The following is a 19,918-nucleotide window of genomic DNA, read 5'->3' as shown; positions in this document are numbered from 1 at the left end:
ATATATGTGTATTTCTAGGGCAATGACTTTTCAAACCTTTTTGACCCAACCCAATTAGAAATTCATTCTACATTGTGACCAAGTACGCACATTGGTACAATATCTACAAGTATGTACCTGAAACAGAATTTTAAAAATAACGGCCCTTGGATATTTTCTATTTGTATGTGTACTTTTGAAATGCTAGTTCATTTTGCCACTTGCCTTCACCTTTTTAAATTCTAGTCTTAACTTGCCAAACTTATTTTGCAATCCATTGTAATGCATCTATTTGTCAGGTATTGGAAGTACATCAGGAATATGGTCCTCTGGAGTGGGTGGTTCTATATTCCTTGGTTCTGTACCCATTGTAGCCTGCTCACAGTTCTCAGGAGTAGGCCAGTGCATAATAAACTGTCAGGTAGAGTGGCTACTTCAGCACATAGTTAAGACAAGCTATATGTAAATAAGATTCAGTTTCGGGCTCACTAGGGCACTCTGTCCTTAGGTTACAGTGCTGGTAGAATGGCAGTGGCCCTTTTGGAGTGATAGCCCTTAACACACCTTCCTTTTTGCTCAGACTGCTCTAGTATAGACTCACTGACGACTTTGGGTTACAGCTGTCATCCTGAGTGAAGACTGCTCCTGGACCCTTCCTGTGTCAGAACTCCCATTTCCTATTGTCCAGATCTTTTTTGCTTTCCTGTCATTTTTATGGAACACATCCTTCAGTATCTTCTTGAGAAAGGAAGACGTGGAAAGTAAATGTTTGATCTTGCATGCCTGGAAGTACTATATGGCTGGGCATAAAATTTCATGTTAGAAATCATTTCTTTTGGGATTTTAAAAGCCTTTCTCCAGTCACATTCACAGTTTCAGTGTTAGTGTTGAGCAGTGTGAAACCATATTGATTCTTGTTCCTACACATGTGATTTCTTTGTTTCCTATCTTGAAGCTTGGAGAGTCTTGTCACCAGTGTTGTAAAATTTCATAGAGGCAGATCTTGGTGTGGATCTGGTTTCATCCCCTGTGCTGGGCACATGACAGCCCATCTAATCTAACATGTCCTTGAAGATGCAGAGAATTTTGCGAATTATTCTTTGATTTTTATCTTTTCCATTTTTCTGGGTTCCCCCCTCCCTTTGTAGAAATTCTTCAGTTTACATAGTATTCACTCTTGGACCAAACTTATGTTTTCTCCTATTTTCTATTTTTGTCTTTTTGCTCTGCTTTGAAAGATTTCGCCAACCTTATCATCCACCGGTCTATTGAGGTTTTTGTGTCTTTGATTTTAAGAACTGTCTTTTTTTCTCTGAGTGCTCTATTCTCCCTTGTGTATATCATCCTGTTTTGGTTCAGTGAACTATTCTATGAAGGCATCAAGGACTTTTTTTTTGGTCTGTGGAGTTTTCTTCTCTTTGACTCCCTACCTTACATGTTAGAAGCTTTTCTCAGTTGTTTGGAAATCCTTGGCTGCTTCTCATGGTAAGAAATTGGGATCTAGGAAGCTTGTTAGAGGCTCTTAGTGTGTGAATGGGGCTTGTTGGATTTCACTGTGGGGTGATCTGGGTGGCCTGTTTGGTCATACTGCTGATGTCAGTAGATTTAGAACTGTACTTTTTGGCTGACCAGATTCCTCACAGAAGAATCTATATAAACTACCTAGAGGATCCAGATCTGGCTCCCAGGGTTCTTGGGATTCAGGTAAGGGAAGAGAGCTGGGGAAGGGAGGGCATGTCTCTGAATTTTGCATGTGTTATATGTATGGACTGTCTAATTCCCCTGGTGCTGGTGGCTTTATAAAATGCCTGGTCTTCTAGTCATCCATTCCAAGAGATTTCCTGTTAAGTTCTCAAAATCAACAGAAGGGTGGGTGGTGTGTGATGTGGGGCAGCCTCTGTGGCAGGAAGTTAGGAAGAAGGGGGGAGATGCTCACTGCTACTCAGCCTTCACTTATCCTCCCTGTTTTAGCTGCTGTCACCCTCCCCAGTGCTAGGGGAATCTGGTGCTGCTTTTAACTCAGCCTTCTCATATTTTCCACTACTGGCTTGTGATTTGCCCTTTTCTGTTCTGCTAACTGAAACACTTTGTTATTACTTGTGCATCTGTTTTCCAGCTTCCAAAATTTTGTTGCTATGTATTTTTTTCTCCATACGCATGGATTCTTTTTTAATCCTTTTATTTTCTCTTTAATGGGATATACAGGGAAAGTATAGTTGCTTCTGTTTTCAGTCTGATATCTTGACCCAGAGGTCACTTCTCATTCTCTTAGAAATTCTTTCCTACTAAGATGTCACAGAGACCTCTGTTGTAGTACCTTACGTGAGTTGCCTGGCCATCCTCTCTCTGCTGATGGGCAGTGCAGTGCTGCCATTGTCACATGGGGCTTTTTCTGGCCTCTTAACTATGGGTACCTGGACAGTTCACATAGTGCAGATCTTCAGTGCTTTGAAGTCCCAACTGGGTATGAATTCCAGCTCTGCCTCTTAATAGCTTCCCATCTATCTGTAAAATACAGCATTGCCGATTGGCTTTGAGAGAAGATACGTGAAGAATTGATCACTAGTAAACTTCAGGTTTATTTCATTTTCTGATTCAGTTGCTTTGTAACCGTTCTTTTTCATTATGAGCACAAAAGGAAATGCTGCTATTCTGCATTTTTGGAAAGATGGAGAAGAAGTATTTTTAAATTGAACTGATAATTACATCTTTTAAAAAGTTGAGGGGGGAGGCCTTTTGTACTATGGATGTTCCAGGCTTTCTGTAATCAGATACTCCTGAAAAGGTTAAGTCAGATCTTAAGTAAACCATAAAATTATACTATTTTATGTGTTTTGTGTTTGTTTCATCATAGGATATATGATTGGATGCCTGAACAGCCAAATATATTCCAAGTGGAGCAGTTGGAACGCCTGAAGCAAGAATTGCCAGAGCTTAAGAGCTGTTTGTGTCCTACTGTTAGCCGCTTTGTCCCCTCATCTTTGTGTGGGGAGCCTGACATCCACGTGGATGCTAATGGCATCGATAACGTGGAGAGTGCTTAGTTTTTATTGGGCAGAGGCCATTTTGGGGCATGCACTGATGTTCTGGGTATTCACTTGTCATCATTGAGCATTGTTTATCTATGCCTTCTAGCTCAGTCCAATGAAGCAATAATGAAGTATTTTACTCTTTCACTACAATTCTTGCTAGAATTTCAAGTATGCTATTTAAATCACTTGGCCAGGTATAATTACCAGTCAGTCTCTTTACAATGAAAAAATTTATTGGTTGGCAAGCATATTAAACTAAATATATAAACATATAATGTTAAATGTTCAGTAAAAGCATAGTGCTTTGAAATTAACTATATAAATATATTTACAGTTCTTAACAACTTTCATTTGATCAGGTCTGAAATATTTAGCACTTGAGGAACATGACTGTGCATAATTATACCTGACCACGGAAAAAATAAGTACCTCAAATGCATGCATTTGCACTGGTGATTCCAACTGCACAAATCTTTGTGCCATCTATGTATATATGTATTTTTTACATGGATTGACATGCACAGACACCATTTTCATTCAGTATGAACCTTGAGGCTGCTGCCATTCTCCCTCTTAACCAAACCAATGCCTGTGTAAACAGCCTGGAGGTAATCCTTGAAAAATTGTTTCATAAGTCTTTCAAAAGTTGTTTTGCATAAATGTTAAATTTCAAAATGCTGCAGGGTAATTTAATGTATAAAATATTAGAAGTATGTACTGCATACTTAATAGATCATAATGTATAAATTCTATTCAGTGCATGCTTTAGGTTTTAAGCATGAGATTGTATACGTTTACTGTAAGTCCTTGCATCTGTGGTGCTAGGTGAGTGTGAGAAGGTGTCAAGGACTGAAAATATTTTGTTGCCTAAAAAAAAAAGCCTGTTTGTAGGTATTTTCAATATGCTTATTTTAAGTGTCTCTCACTACCTATTACACACCATTGCTTTGTGAGTTTGTTTTGTGTTGTGTGTGTGTGTGTGTGTGTGTTGTACAGTAGTTAAATCTCCACGCAGAAAAATAAATGTCCTGAATTCTCATATTGGTATTCTTTATTGGTTAATGTATATCAGGCATGTAATTTATTCAGAAGTGTAGAAGATGTTTCTAAATGTAAATGTGGGTTTTTTTTAAGGATTATACTAAGGTTTCTTTAATTAGATGCTGATTGTTTAGGCATAACTGTAACTTAAGAATGAATGTTAAATAAAATATACAGGTTTATTTTCTTCCTTATAGAAAAAAATTTCAAGAAGGTATTTTATAGAATTGATTCTATATTATTATTATGAGAAATTGGAATTTAGGAATTGGAATCCTACCCTAAAATGATGGTTTATTGCATCTACCTTTGCATGTTCTTCACCAGGCAATCTCTTTATGCATTGACAAATTTTAGTACTAGCTAAGAACCTAAGACTTGGAATTACATATTGTGTCTTTTTGTTTTTTAAGCCAAACAATGCAATTGTGGTTCAATCTTAATTGTGTGAAGATAGGCTTTGAACTGCTATGGTATTGTGCTGTAACACCAATATTTAATGGAAAAGAGTTTAGGAAATACAGTCTTCGGCAAGGGTTTTATATACTTTTCCCACATTGAATGAGATTTTCCAACACGTTGGTGTGAGTTAGGCAGTTTTAGAAAACTTCTGAAAAAGAACTCATTTTCTTTGTCTACAGAACTTTGTACAATACAGTGACTGTTACCTTACGGTAACTTGATTAGCCATAGGTGTGCATTTCTGGTCCTGTTCAGTTTGCTCTCCTCCCCTATGCCTTTCTAGTCTAGTGGCAGTGCAGCTCCATGTTGAAGACTCAACAGATCATTAAGGGAAAGGAGAGGTAATGGGGAGAGGTGGAGTTTCCTAACAGTGTAATTTGTGCGAAGAGTTCACAAAGACTGCTTATGACCCAGACAGAACCTCACTGCTTCCTTTCTTTCCTGTCCCTTCCCAACCTTAGAAACCAGGATTAGCAGACAGTTCAGTCATAGCAAGCATGAGCTCTCCATTTTATAGGACTAAATCCAGGCTTCCATATCACTCTGCTTCGGCCACACTATACCCATGGTAGGCCCTGGCCATGCCATGCTCCTACACTATTCCATGTCTGTAGCCATGTACCCTCTGCCTGGAAGCCCTCTCCCCACATTTTCTCCCTGCCAAACTCCCTTCCCCTGAGCCATCAGCCTGTGTCCTCTGAGTCCATGCTGAAACTGCTTTTACTTCATAGCCGTATGTTCATAACCTTGATCGTGCCATGCATCTTAGTACATTGTAGGTAGGCATAGTTGTTTGTCTCACCTACCAGGCTGCAGGCTCTTTCAAAGGCAGGGGACTTGTCTTACTCTTTTTATTTCCACAGTGTGTGGAACATAGTAGAAAATAAATGTTGGAATTGTTGGGATAATATAATTTGTATCAAATGTCCTTTTAAATTAAGAGATTAATTATGTTTACTAAGAGTGTAAACTTTGGTTTACATTTTGACAGTTGGAAGTTTGTTGATGTCAATTTTAAATGTAGAAGTATAATGTTAAAATCACTTTATATTTTCTGGAAATTGAGTGCAATGTTTGATAAAACACCGCCATTGTTCTCTGGTGTTTTCTACTCTCTGGAATTCTGTACTGTAACTGACTGGATGTAAATGGGAGGAATATAGTTCATTCATGCGTCAGTAGTGCCTGAGGGCTACCACAGCCACCCATTACCTCACTCCCATCGTTCCTTGTGTCTTCTCCGCTCCCAACTCCACGCTTATGCCTACCTCAGTACCCCTTTCCTTGTCTGAAATGCCTTCTCTGTCCTCCTTCTGTGTCCAGCTCAGGTGCCACCTCCTCCATAAAACTTTGCTCAGCTTTTGATCAGAATCATGATGCAAACAAATGCATACAGCCTTTAAATCTCACTACTTCATTTTATAGCTGGGCTCATAAACCCAGAGAAGTTAACTGACCAGGTTGGTACTAGAACTGGGTTTTGTGATTCCTAATCCCATGTTCTTAAACTATGCTGCCTTCTGAATTCTTGTGGCGTTTGTTAGCATGTGCTTTCTTACAGTCTTTTTATGTGCCTGTTCTATTTCCCTAAGATTGTAAGCCCCTTAAGGGCAGGGACTTCTTTGCATTTCTAGCACTACTATAGTGTTCTCTACTTAGTTATAAACTAGGCAAATAAATGGCGGTGGCAATGATCCTAGTTTCCTAACTCAGATTGTTTCACAGTGTACATTCAGTGTTGTATGGCATGCTTGGCTATGTTGTCTGGAGTGCGTGTGCTTGTGTGTATGCGTGTGCATGTGTGTTTGCATGTATACTCATGGAGTTCTCCATGCTGCCCCAGTTGTTTGGGGTCACAGATGGGTTACCACAAACCAATTTTCTACTCTGTGCTGAATGAGAACAAGGTCTAAACAGGAAGATGAGGTCCAGTTTTTCCCCCAGGCCTGGCTGGCCTTTCCTGCAGTGATACACCTAAATCCTGGGGCTGGTAGTCTGGTAGTGCAGAATGTGCTGCCATGGGTAGGACTTGGGTGACCTGTGGGGTGGCTGTCTGATTAGTCCTGGTGGAGTGTCTTTGCCCTTTGTGCCTTGGCCCTTCACACTGTGATTACATTCTGTCCTTCACACTTTTACTGGTTTGGCACTCTAGGTTGGCGGTGGAGTCCTATTAGTTTAGATTTGAATATAACTTATTTGCATTTTAGGTTTGAATTGTGTATTTTGGGGGTAGGAAGCAAAGTATACATATGAAGAATATTGCATTATTCTTGAGTGGAAATTTATTCACATATAATCTTAGTTTATATGGTTTCAGAAATGGATTTGAAAGGTTTAAAATGCAAGAGTGTATGATTAAGACTATCCAAGTATGTGTCAGAGATAAGAGAAAGACCCCGGGTGGCTCAGCAGTTTAGCACCTGCCTTCGGCCCAGGGTGTGATCCTGGAGTCCCAGGATGAAGTCCCACATCGGGCTCCCTGCATGGAGCCTGCTTCTCCCTCTGCCTGTGTCTCTGCCTCTCTCTGTGTGTATCTCTCATTAATTAATAAATAAAATCTTAAAAAATAGTTTGAAACAAAGCTCCTGAGCCCTTGCAGAATGGGGTAGAGATCAGGGTTTGTGAAGCCACTTTGGGCCACAGCTTTTTTTTTTTTCTTTTAAAAAGATTTTATTTATTCATAAGAGACATAGGCAGAGACATAGGCAGAGGGAGAAGCAGGCTTCTTGCAAGGAGCCCTATGCAGGACTTGATCCCTGGACCTGGGATCACCCTCTGAGCCAAAGGCAGATGGTCAATTAAGGAGCTACTCAGGCATCCCTGGGCACAGCCTTTATAAACTTAGAGGCCAGGGTAGCATTTGTGGTGTGTTCAGAGAATGAAGGAGCTATCCCGAAAGTGGAGAAGATAGGTTTTTTTAACTGATTTTAAAGGGAAGTGATAGAAATGCATTTTAAAATAATGAAGAAAGTAGTAGTAGTACAGGAATAATAAAATAAGTGCAGAGATTAATTTGTCTAATCCTCTACTAAATTGGTCCAAGCATACATCTTCTCCAAGCAAAAACAGAAATGCAGACAGGAAAAGTGAACTTCTGAAACTTACTTGCATATTTGCAAAGCTAAACTGTGTAATGTCACAGGAAGAAAACTAAAAGTTTAGCAGAAGTCTGTCCCATGGTTTCAAGTGTGTCTCTTTGCAGCCCAGACTTCACCTGTAAGCCCAGATTCACACATCCAGCTGTCTGTCTGCATTTCCACATGGAGGTGTAATGGGCACCTCACATGTAATGTGCCTCCGAGAAACCCTTCTTCTTCCGCCAAAACTGTTCCCATTCCTCCTCCGGTGATCTGTGTCACAATAAGTGGCACCCAAGAGTATTACACTAAGCACAAGTTACCAGAAAGAAATCAAAACTTTATATTATATGTGATAGGTCAGTTGCACATTTGTTTTAAGTAAAAAAACGTTTAATAGCATAGAATTATCTTACCAAGTGCTGAATAGTCCCTGTGGGATTTTTGAGCAGTAATGATTTTCTAGATTAATGTGTAGGGGAAGGATTAATGTTTTAAAAATATGAAGTCTTTCCAGAACACAGAGCATGTTTCCCATTTTTCTCAGAATTTCTACATCTTCCAGTAAAATTTTTTTCATTTACATGTATATTTTTTAAAGTTTATTCTTACATTTAAAAAAACTACTTACGAATTTGTTTTAATTCCTATTTTCCTAAAATATATTCTTCAATAATCTGTTAATTTTTGTTTTTTGTTTTTTTTATCTCATCTGTAGCTATACTGCTGAATTTAGCTAGTCAGAGTACTTTGTTATTTAGATGTCTGGGATTTTCTAGTTAGTTGGTCATATCTGCAAATGCGTTTTTATAATTTTAAGGATGGCTTTTTTCTTTTTATTTCAGTAGCTAATAATTGTAGGTATCCTTGTTTCTTTACTGACTGTAATGGGAAATAGCATGGTGGCTGCTGAGGTTTCTAGTAGATGACCTTTATCAAATTAAGGACATTTCTTTTTCTTCTTGATTTGCTAAAAGATCTCTTCCCCCATCCACCCACCTCTGCTGCCAACCTCCCCCCCCCCAAGGGATAGGTGTGGAATTTATTCAGTGAGTTTTTAAGGAGTTAAAAAACAATCATAGTTTTTTACTTACCTGTTAATTTATTTTTTTAAAGATGTAATTTATTCATGAGAGACATGGGGGGAGAGAGAGAGACAGGCAGAGGGAGAAACGGGCTCCATTCCATGCAGGGAGCCTGATGTGGGATTTGATCCTAGGTCTCCAGGACCACACCCTGGGCTGAAGGCAGCGCTAAACTGCTGAGCCACCTGGGCTGCCCGTCTGTTTATTTTATTTTTTAAAGGTTTTATTTATGTATTTATTTATTTATTTATTTATTTATTTATTTAATTTTTTTTAATTTTTATTTATTTATGATAGTCACAGAGAGAGAGAGAGAGAGGCAGAGACACAGGCAGAGGGAGAAGCAGGCTCCATGCACCGAGAGCCCGATGTGGGATTCGATCCTGGGTCTCCAGGATCGCGCCCTGGGCCAAAGGCAGGCGCCAAACCGCTGTGCCACCCAGGGATCCCCCAAGGTTTTATTTATTAATGAGAGACACAGAGCGGGGGACGGGCAGAGACACAGGCAGAGGGAGAAGCAGGCTCCATGCAGGGAGCCTGATGTGGGACTTGATCCCGGGACTCCAGGATCAGGCCCTGGGCTGAAGGCAGGCTCCATACCGCTGAGCCACCCGGGCTGCCCCCATCTGTTAATTTTAATGGAGTGAATGATGCTAATATTCTCTGAATTACCCTCCAATAATTGGTATAAAACCAGTTAATGTTCTTTTAAGAGTGAGTGATTCGTTTAGGTTTGTTTGTTTGTTTATTTATTTATTTATAAGATTTTTATTTATTTATTCATGAGAGACACAGACCGGCAGAAACAGGCAGAGGGAGAAACAGGCTCCACACAGGGAGCCCGACGTGGGACTCGATCCTGGGTCTCCAGGATCAGGCCCTGGGCTCAAGGTGGCGCTAAACCGCTGAGCCACTCGGGCTGCCCCTAGGATTTATTATTTATATTCATAAATGAAATTGACTTCATTTTCTTCTGTTTATGTCTAGTTTTAGAAACCATTAGGATAACCTTATAAAGTCAGTTGAATTAGCCTTTCAGGTTTTTCTGTCTTGTGGAACAGTGTATATAATGGTAGTATCCTCTGTTTATTGACAGTCTGGTAAGTGCTCCTATAAAACTGTGTATATTTTCAAGTGTTTTCCTGCCCTCACAGTTTCTTCTTTAGTTATTATCTATTCATGTTCTCTACTTTTTATTAAATTCATATTTTTGGAGAAAACCAGCCAGTTTTCCTAGATTTAAAAAAATTACTTTTCTGTCCAGCTATGCTCTGTTTAGTGTGTATATAATGTATAATATTTATATACACATTCTAAATACTGGATATCATACATAAAATCTTCTGAGATGCAACCACTTTTTTATTCTTAATACTTTCTTTGGCATGAAGTGGGGAGTTATCCTTGATTTAGATTGCGCAAGATCTTTTTTTTTAAAACTAGACTTTAGTAGTATTGAGCAATGTTTTCGCTATTTCATTAATTACTGTTCTTAAATTTAGTGTGTAAAATTCTACCTAATTTGGATTTATTTTGTACCTAAGAGCTTCTTGAGTTGAATCTACCTCAATACTAAGTACATTCCTGGTTCTATAATAATAATAATAGGGTTGACCTTAGAAAAATACTATTTTAGTAGAGGTGGAACAAGAACTTTTTTTCCCAAGATTTTTATTTAACTTATTTGAGAGTGAGAGCATGAGCAAGCAACAGAAGGAAAGTCTCTAAGCTTTAGCCTGATATTAGCTCATTTGATGACAGATAAGTCCTATCACTTCCACTTCAGCCAAAATGGCTCTGCTTTGACCTGGTTTGGTTCTCCTAACTGAATGTGATTTGAAAGTAGGGATCCTTGGCTAAAACCACTTGAGATGCCTGTTGAATTTTAAATATTAAATAATCTGTGGTGGGTTTTTTTTAATCCTTTTATCTCTTTAAACATTCTCAACCTATTTCATTTTATCCTATACTTTTTAGGCTTTTCTGGAATTCTTGTTCTGATTTTGTTGGCTATCTTTCTTAGCATTGAATTTCCTTGTGTGTTGTTGGAGTTTTGGTATGCAGGCTCATGGGGTTTTTTTTGTTTGTTTCCCTTTTCCATCCTCTCTGGTGTTTGCCTCCCTTAGGAACTTCAGGATCTCAGTCTAAATCCAGGTATCTGATCACACCTGGTTATTAATAACCCTAAAGACAGTGGGAACATTTGTACCCCATCCCAGAGTCACCTGGTAGCATCATTTTGATTTCCAGTCCAAGGAGGTTTTGCTCTTTTATTTTTATTTTCTTTCTTTTATGATTTCCTCATTCTACCTGTGTATTTGGAGCAAAGATTTGTTTAGTGTTTTGTTTTGGTACAGACTTACAAATCATCCTGTAGTATTAAAAATTCCCACCATCCCAGGGGATTGTGGTATAGGTTCCTCATCCTCAGAGGTCACCAGAGTTAATACGTGTGGTGTGTGTGGTGGTTTATGGTTGTCTAGCTGTCCAGTGACCGCATACTTTTGGGAGCAGTATTTTGGTGGGGGCAGGGGATGTTCTCTCTTCCCTGTTGAGTACAGTCTTTTGAGACCTGTAAAATAAAGCAGCATCCTATCGCCTAGCCAAGGGCTAGGTGTATGAATAAAACCAGACCAGCTGAGCCCTGGACTGTTTCCTGGATCACTTAGACCGTTTCCCTTCTAGAACAATTTTAGTTCCTGCAATGAAACCCATAGGATCTTCCTGCCTACTCCTTTGGACCTATGCTAAGGTCTTTCCCTTCAATTCTGTGAGATCATCTACATCCCTCTAGTAATTCCTCTTTTCTAATATTAGAGGCAAATTTTGTTGCTTAACACCCAGGAAAACATGACTGATGGACCATACACTCTTAGAGATGTGTATGCACCTACAGCCATGTAAATGCTCAAATATGATTTTTACGTAACTATGCTTTACAGTAGCTTGTGTTTTCTTCACACATTTCAGACACTTTGTGTACTTGGCATTAAACAGAATTAATTCAAGTAGGCTCTAATCTGACTTAGTATGGGGATAAATGAATGACAGATAGGCCATATCTCAGTTAACCAGGCAAGTGTCTTGGTGAATCAGGACCCCAGCTTGTGCTGTTGCTGCCCTGTGAACAGTGTGGCACTCCTAGAGTGGCTTCTGTCCATTCTCTTGGATGCTCTATTTCCCCTGTCATCTCCCAGCCTTGTCTCTGGCCATCCTGAACCAAGCCCTCATCTCCTGTTACACCGCTCTACTCACTGTCTCAGAATGCACACTCTCTTCTTGGTGTCTGCTTTTCCTGTTGTTTATTTCCCTTTTCCTTCCTGCAAGACCAGCTCAATGACCTGAAGCCTTTCTGAATAGCCTACAGGGCAGTGCCTGTCCTCCCACCCCATAAATTCCCAGAGTAGCTGACATTTGTTCGTTGCTTGCCAAGTTACTTGTGTGTTTGAGTCAGGATATAAAGAACACTGACATTCCTTTGACAGCATGTCAGAGAGGCTTATTGCCATGCTTGATACTCATATACTTGCCTTCTGTCTTCTGAGTGCCCATCATGGCATTATATTCTCACTGTTTCATCCATTAAGTGAGCAGATCCCATACTCATGCAGGATACTTAGTTCGTTACCCAACACCAAAGGTAAGGAGGAAGCCAGCTGCCCAAAAAATAAACTTTTGCCTCAGAAACATTCTGAAGCTAATTTTTTCCATGGCTGGTTCTAGTTGTTTAAGGAGCTGTCAGAAACTGTGAGTTGTGAATTGGAGAGACCAAGATCTTGCATGTCCTCAAGGACGGGGGCCTGGACCTCTGGTTACAGGTCTGGCCCTATAGGTGCTCTAAGGTGGCAAAGTATATATTTTGACTCTGAAGAGTATTCATCGTGTTCATAAAGGGAGGTGAGGTTGCTCATGTTTGTCTTGGCTGGCCAGCCAGCTTACAAGCGTTATTTGCTCATGGTGGCAATCACAGAGGGCCTTTGCCCAAGATACCAGTTTTTCTCCCCTCTGGCTTCATTGCTTCCCTTGGGCAGAAAGAACCCAGAAGATCTGTTCCTGGAAAGTAGGGGCCAGTATGTATCCTGTGAACTATCAACTTATTTAGGAGTTTAAAAAGCATACTAAAATAGGGATCCAAATACTATTTGGCTTCAGTAGTTTGGAACCTATACTCTCACATAACAAAAGTGAAGAAAATCTGGCAGTTTTTTTTTTTTAAGATTTTATTTATTCATAGAGACACACATAGAGAGAGGCAGAGACACAGGCAGAGGGAGAAGCAGGCTCCATGCAGGGAGCCCAACACAGGACTCGATCCAGGGTCTTAAGGATCACACCCTGGGCTACAGGTGGCACTAAACCGCTGCGCCACCGGGGCTACCCAAAATCTGGCAGTTTCATGTGAAGGGAAGACACTAGTTGAAATAGACTTGTAGTAAAACAATTTTTTTCTTTCCAGAGTGATACATGTTCATTATTTTAAAATAGAAAATAAAAAAAATAAAATAAAATAAAATAAAATAGAAAATAGAGTTAAACAAAAAATACAAATATCCACAAGTCTCCCCAAATATTGCCCTTATTATATTTTGGTATACTATGTATTTCTAGTCTTTATCTATGCAAGTAGTACATTTTAGTTTTAGTAAAATTGTAGCTCTTTTTTTTTTCTCATTTTTGACTTCATATAGTGAAAAATTGGACTCCTTCCAGAAAGATGGAATAGACAGATTTCCCATATTTCTGCTGCTAGTACAACTAAAAAACCCTGAACATTATATGTAAAGTAAACATAAGACTCAAAGGCAGAGAGAAGATAGATTGATTAGGGGACCTAAGGACTCAAGGAACTACATGGTTGTGAGTTCCCCAGGTTTTCTTTTTGCCTCATCTATCCCAGATAATACTGGAGAAGCTGGCAACCAGGAAAAACAACTGTAGAAAGAAAAAAAAAAACAAAACATCAAAGTCTACTCTCTCTTGCCAAAGAATCAGGAAAAGGGCAGGCTATCAAGACAAATTTTTTCAGGCAGTAACTGCTCTATTCCTATCAAATGCCATCAGAAAGGCTGTAATAGCTCCATCCTCCCCCACCCCAGCCAGTAAAGACCAAGTGGAAAGCCTGGATCCCACCCCTGCCAGGCTGAAACTGGCACCCCAACCCCCTGACAGAATGACGTCTAGAGAAGGTCTAGTGGGGAACCTGTACTCTGCCCCACTTGCAATAATGAGACACCACTTTTTTTCCCTTCTGGGATGGAGGCAGAAGAGATCCAGGAGAATCAGGGTTTTTACCACCATACAGTGCTAATGAGGCTGCTCTGGCCACAGTGGAACACTAAAAGGGGAAATATATATGATGATATATAATGATATATGTACGTGAAAAAGAGAAACCATGCAAAAGCTAATCAAATGAAAGGCAGGAATGGCTCTATTAATATTGGATAAAGTAGAGGTGTTTGGGTCACTCAGTCAGTTAGGTATCTGATATGTCTTGATTTCAGCTCAGTTCATGGCCTTGAGGTCATGGGATCAAGCCCCACATAAGGCTTGGCGCTCAGCGTGGAGTCTGAGATTCTCTCTTCCTCTCTTTCCATGCTCTCTCTCTCAAATAAATAAAATCTTTAAAAAATATATGTATATATTGGGTAAAGTAGACATCAGAGCAAAGTTGACCAGAGACAAAGGGATGTTTACAAAATGAGAAAATGGTCGATCCACCCAGAAAACTCAGCCATCCCAAAGACTGTATATATCAAACAACAGAGCTACCAAATATGTGAAGCAAAAACGGATAGAACAGAAAAAGGAAATAGATACACAGTTATACTTGGAGACAATATCCTTCTTTCAACAATTGATAGGGCAACTAAACAAAATGGCAGGATAGGAAGAAGTCAACAGCACCATCAGCCAACAGGATCTTGCTGTCATTTACAAAGCATTCCATTGAACAGTGGAACATCTATTCATCTAAGTGCCCAGAGAGACCACATCCTGGACCATAAAACAAACCTTAACAAAGTTAAGTGAATTGAAATCCTACAGAACAGGTTGCCTGACTCCAATGCAGTCACACTAGAAGCCAGTAGTAACAAGATAACAGGAAAGTCTTCCAACACTTGCAAACTAAACACATTTCTAAATAATCCATGGATCAACGAAGTTTCAAGTCAACATCTTAAAAATACTTTGAACTGAATGAAAATGAAGCTGCTACATGTCAAAATTGTGTGGAACACAATAAAAATAGGAAAGGGGAGCCCACAGCATCTGCATGCATCTCTTAGAACAAGGGAGCATCTCAGATCAATAACCACAGCTTCCATCTCAAGAAACTAGAAAGAAGATTCCAATAAACCCAAAGCAAGCAGGAAGAAGGAAGTAATAACAAGTAGAATGAGTAGCCTGAAAATAGAAGGATAGAGAAAAACCAAAAAAAAACCCCAAAAGTTGGTTATTTTAAATGGGCAATAACCTTGGCAGTCCTCTAACAAGACTAACAAAAAAAAGACATAAATTATTAATATCAAAAATGAAACAAGTCCTATGGACATCTAAAGGATAACAGGCAATTATGAGAAACTTCACACATACATTTGAGAACTTAAGATGAAATGGGCCAATCCCTCCCTATTAGACACAAACTACCAGAACTCACCCAAAATGAAATAGTTTGAATAGCCCCATAACTGTTAAGGAAATGAAGTTTTAAAACCTCCTGAAAAGCTCTGGGCCCATATGTTTCCAATGAAGAAGTCCACCAAAAATTTAAAGTAGAATTAGAACCAACTCTACAAAATCTCTTCTGGAAAATGGGGTAACTGGGTGGAAGGTATGAAGGACTTCTCTTTGCAATATCTTGTGACACAATAATTATTTTGAAATAAAAAGTTAAAAAATATACATCTATGCAATAACAAATTCACATGTCACTTTCTAATATCATACAACTTCATTTTTAATGGCTGCTTAGGGACTGTGACACTTCAGATCGTTATTTTAAAACATTTTAAGTGTTTTACTACCTTTTAAATATCTTGGTAGCATTAGCCAGCAGTTCATCTCAGGAAAAGCTGGGCTATGAGGTGTTCCCTCTTTGGGGCTTCTAGGGAGAAGACTATCCCCCACATCCTAAGTTCTCCTGGAGCTGGGAGGGCAGCTTTTCCTCAGTCACTTAGGGCCCTGGATGGCTTAGCCCAGGCTTTTATTCCTGGGAAGGTGTCCTGTAGAGGTTAAGAACATGAGAGCCCCATCCATGGCCAAGAATATAGTCGGTAGGTGGAATGATTAAATAGAAAAAAAAAAGGTATTTAAATTTTCATTCATAGAAATAAAATAAATTGTAATTAAAATATAAACTTCAGCTGGGGCATCTGGCTGGCTCAGTCAGGAGAGCACATGACTCTTGATCTCAGGGTTGTGAGTTTGAGGCCCATGTTGGGTGTAGAGATTATTTTAAAATCTTTAAAAATTAATTAATTAAAAAGATAAACTTTGGAGACCTAAAAAATGAAAATGATTAAAAATGTGCACACATGAATGAATTTTATAGGGCACGTAGTCAGCTCCATGGGCAGATAATGTTTGAAAAAACGAACAATACACTGAAGTCACTTATTTCCTCTCTCTTGCTGCTTCTCTTGAGTCAATGCCCCAGTGTTCATGGGGTTGTCTTCTAGAAAATATTGAATGAGTGGGAAAGGACAAAACTTTGGGACTGCCTCCGTCCACCCTGGAACACATTCTTTTTCAGTCTTTGCTGATATCAGTTACAAAACACTAGTAATTCTAAAATAAGGAGGAAAATGTTTGTCTTTGTCCCTCTCCTGTCCCTTAATACTTTACCTCCTCCCTATTCATTGAATTAATGGCAAATGTCATGGTAGCTGATTAGCTGTCACTGAGTCAAACCTGCTGCTTTTGGAGGGACCCAGAGCTCTGAGCTGTGGTGATCCCTGCTGCCTTTGTTGCTGGTGAGAATGGCCACTGCACACCACCCAGAGTGGCAGTGCCATCACCACCCCCTCCAACCAGCTGACAGCCCTGGGCTGTCTATTCAGAGTCCAAGCTTAGCAGGTACCATTGTCTTCTGAGGGGGAGAAAAGAGCTAATTGCATTTCACCAGAGCTCCACAACCATTTGCCCTGCACTGTGGCACATCAGATCCTGTGCCGAGCTAAGGATTAACAGTGGACACAAGCCAGCCCCAGAGCAGGACATACTCCAGGCTCCTTAAAACTGAGTACGGACTGCTCTGAGCCCAGTGCCCAGCCTTGGAATGAAGCGGTCTAGTCTGATGTCAGAGATGCCTGAAGCCACAGATGTCCCTTCCTGCAGCCGTGAGAAATAATTGTTTTTGCTTATTTGATTTAGGCAAACCAGGTTCACACACACAAAATATTAATAAAAACGATAAAGCACTCTGGGCCAAAAAAGAAGTAAGTGCGTATTAATTTGCTAGAAGTAAGTAAATAAGTTTAATATATCAAATTTTTCTAAAGGACATGACATTGCTGTGAATTCTAAAGTTTGTGTTTTCCCTGAAATTTTTTTTCTGATGTTTTTGGGAAAGAGCAATATTCACATACCACAGAAAACAAACTATGCAAAGTTTGTAATAGGAAAAGAGTTTGCAATTTTAAAGCTAGATATTTTCCTTTGCCTCACAGATCACCTTAGGCAAGGAGATGAGAAGGAGGGGAAGGCGGGGAAGTCCCTTACCCACAAGAAAGGGAAAGGAGAGAAGGCACCGCCCTGCCAGCCAAGAGTGGGAAAAAGGGAGAGTGAGTACCCACCATTTGCTTCGACATGAATAGAACTGGAAGATATTATGCTGAGTGAAATCAATCAGCAAAAGACAATCATGGTTTCACTCATACGTGGAATATAAGAAATAGTGAAAGGGATTATAAGGGAAAGGAGGGGAACTGAGTGGGAAAAATTAGAGAGGGAGACAAATCATGAAAGACTCTTAACTCTGGGAAACGAACAAAAGGTTGCAGAAGGGGAGATGAGTGGGGGGATGGGGTAACTGGGTGATGGGCACTGAGGAGGGCACTTGATGGGATGAGCACTGGGTGTTATACTATATGTTGGCAAGTTGAATTTAAATTAAAAAAACGTAAAAAAAAAAAAAAAAGTTAAAATCCAAAAAAATTTTTAAAAGGGAGAGTGAACGTGAGCAGGTAAGATTCCAGGATCTTTGTCTCCCATTTGCTCCCCCCGAGGCAGAGTGAGGAGGACTACTGAACAAACCTCAGAGAGGTTGGGAGAACAGTAGAACCCTAGAGGCCCCATTGCTGCACAGAAATAGGGTTAGGGGCAGGTTGCACATCTCCAGTCCAGGGGAACTTGGTAGAAGTAGGCACTTCCATAGACGGCTGCTGGCTGGTGAGGGAGTAGTGCGGCCCAGGGAGCAGCAGAAGCCTAGTCTGTAGAAGGTGGCCAGTGATGGAGGGGACCTCGTCAGCAAGCTGCCTCCCATTAGTGGTTCCCAACCCAGAGGCCCCACAGAGCACACGCGCAAGGACCAATTCCTAGGAATGGAATTCTAAGTCAAAAGCCACATGAATCCTGGGGCTGTGTCTGAAAAGTTCTTGCCTATTAGGAATAGGTGATGATGTAATTATAGGTAAAATGATATTCTGCTGTGGATTTGCTTTAAAATAATCATCTAGCCAAAAATAAGTGGATTTGGGATCTTGGTGATATGAGACAAATGTTACTCATTGTTGAAGTTGACTGAGGGGTACTATATTCCTTTGTTAGAGCCATCACAGTAGGGCCCCACAGAGATTTATTTTCTCAGTTCTAGAGGCTGAAAGTCCAAGATCAAGGTTTGGTTTGGTTTGGTTTGGTTTGTTGATTAAGTGAGTGATTTCTCAGAGGGAAACTTCCATTTCCAGCAATGTGGCAAATTGGATATACTGAAACGGCTTCTCGCCACAAAGCAAATACTTATTAAAATAATAGGCAAACTCTTGAGAAAGTAAGAAAAATCCTCAAAACACAAAACCAAAATGGAGACCACAGCTACCCTTCAGAAAACTACAGACTGGATTTCAGAGGCCACAGGGGACCAAAGGTCATATCCATGGCCCATTCAAGGTGGAGGAATGGGACCTTCCAACTGGCCAGGAGAGCTGAAAGCCTGCAGTTTGAGTGGAAGGGTGAGCAAGAGAAAAAGTAGCTACCAGCAAATGGCTATCAGAGTATTTCTCAGACCTGCTCAAAGTGATCCTCACACAGGTTCCAGGTTTGAATTTATACCAGCACATGATCAGAAAAAAGCCAGGCCCAGAAATGATTTTTGAATGCTTCCTGGTTGGTTGTACATGCAGAAGCAAATGCAAATTCAGTTTGGAAGGAGCCACTCATCCAGCCCCTGTGAAGTCCTTTAAGGTAAGCCAAATATTAGTACACAATAAAAAGTCACCTAATGTACAAACAGGCCACCATGAGTAAGTCAACAGAGATGTCAAACAGCAGTTTGGTATGGACCTGCACCAGGAAAGAGACCGCCAAGGACTCCAGACATAGATTTACTCTTCCAGTTGTATCACAGAGTAGGTCAAACAGAGGAACCAAGATGGAAGAAGCAGGAAACTGGCCCTTGCTTCGCTGCAGGAGGTGTGCACCACAGTGTAAGACCAAGCTGTTGACTGCTTGACAGCTGTGATTCTCAGGTCCCCCTCTGTCCTCCATGAACTCCTTCCCAGTTCTGTTGGATTGAATCTGCCACTTGCTTCCTCCCTTGTGTCTCCATCCCATGGTCCCCACATGTACGTTAATTTCAGGACCTCAGAAACTCTCCCTGTCACTTTTCATCCGACCATCAACCCTTCAAGTGCACAGTAAATATCTCCTCCATTTGTGGCCTTAGCACCACGCAGTGCCCTGGAATGATGATGCACGCACATAAGAAACATTACCAGGTGGGTGACCTTTTAATAAAAGTGAGAGGAGATTATGGTTTCATGTTTGTAAAGGTGTTTTTTCTTCATAGTCACGCAGTGAGGCAGTTACTATTATTATTGCCATTGTCCAGAGAAGATGAGACTGCTGGTCAGTCCGGAGGGAAGTAATGCAGCCCTTGACACCAGCATGGCAGGAAGGATGGGGCAGATGGGAAAGCCACGGAGCAACAGGATCTGCAGGACTCCATGTGGGGGCGCTGTGGGAGGGAAGGATGGTGATGCAGACTCCAAGGTTTCTAGTTCGGGCAGTTGGGTGGATGCTA

The 19,918-nt window shown here is 40.4% G+C and overlaps 1 protein-coding gene across 4 annotated transcripts in view; it reads left to right on the top strand.

Moving 5' to 3' along the window:
• Nucleotides 1-6,208, top strand: part of GPCPD1 (glycerophosphocholine phosphodiesterase 1) — a 55,238-nt gene extending 49,030 nt beyond the window's left edge. For 3 of the 4 annotated variants that reach the window (XM_072736340.1, XM_072736339.1, XM_072736341.1), the window contains one exon: nt 2,834-6,208. In XM_072736340.1, coding sequence (XP_072592441.1) covers nt 2,834-3,023 — 190 coding nt within the window. In that variant the 3' untranslated portion in view covers nt 3,024-6,208. Of the gene's footprint in view, nt 1-1,611; nt 1,684-2,833 lie in introns of all 4 variants that reach the window. The other variant, XM_072736342.1, reaches the window with a different exon arrangement.
• The last annotated feature ends 13,710 nt before the right edge of the window (nt 6,209-19,918 follow it).

This window comes from Vulpes vulpes, chromosome 14 (genome assembly GCF_048418805.1).
Source record: "Vulpes vulpes isolate BD-2025 chromosome 14, VulVul3, whole genome shotgun sequence".
NCBI classification, from domain to species: Eukaryota; Metazoa; Chordata; class Mammalia; order Carnivora; family Canidae; genus Vulpes; species Vulpes vulpes.
This window is presented reverse-complemented; position numbering and strand designations above follow the sequence as displayed.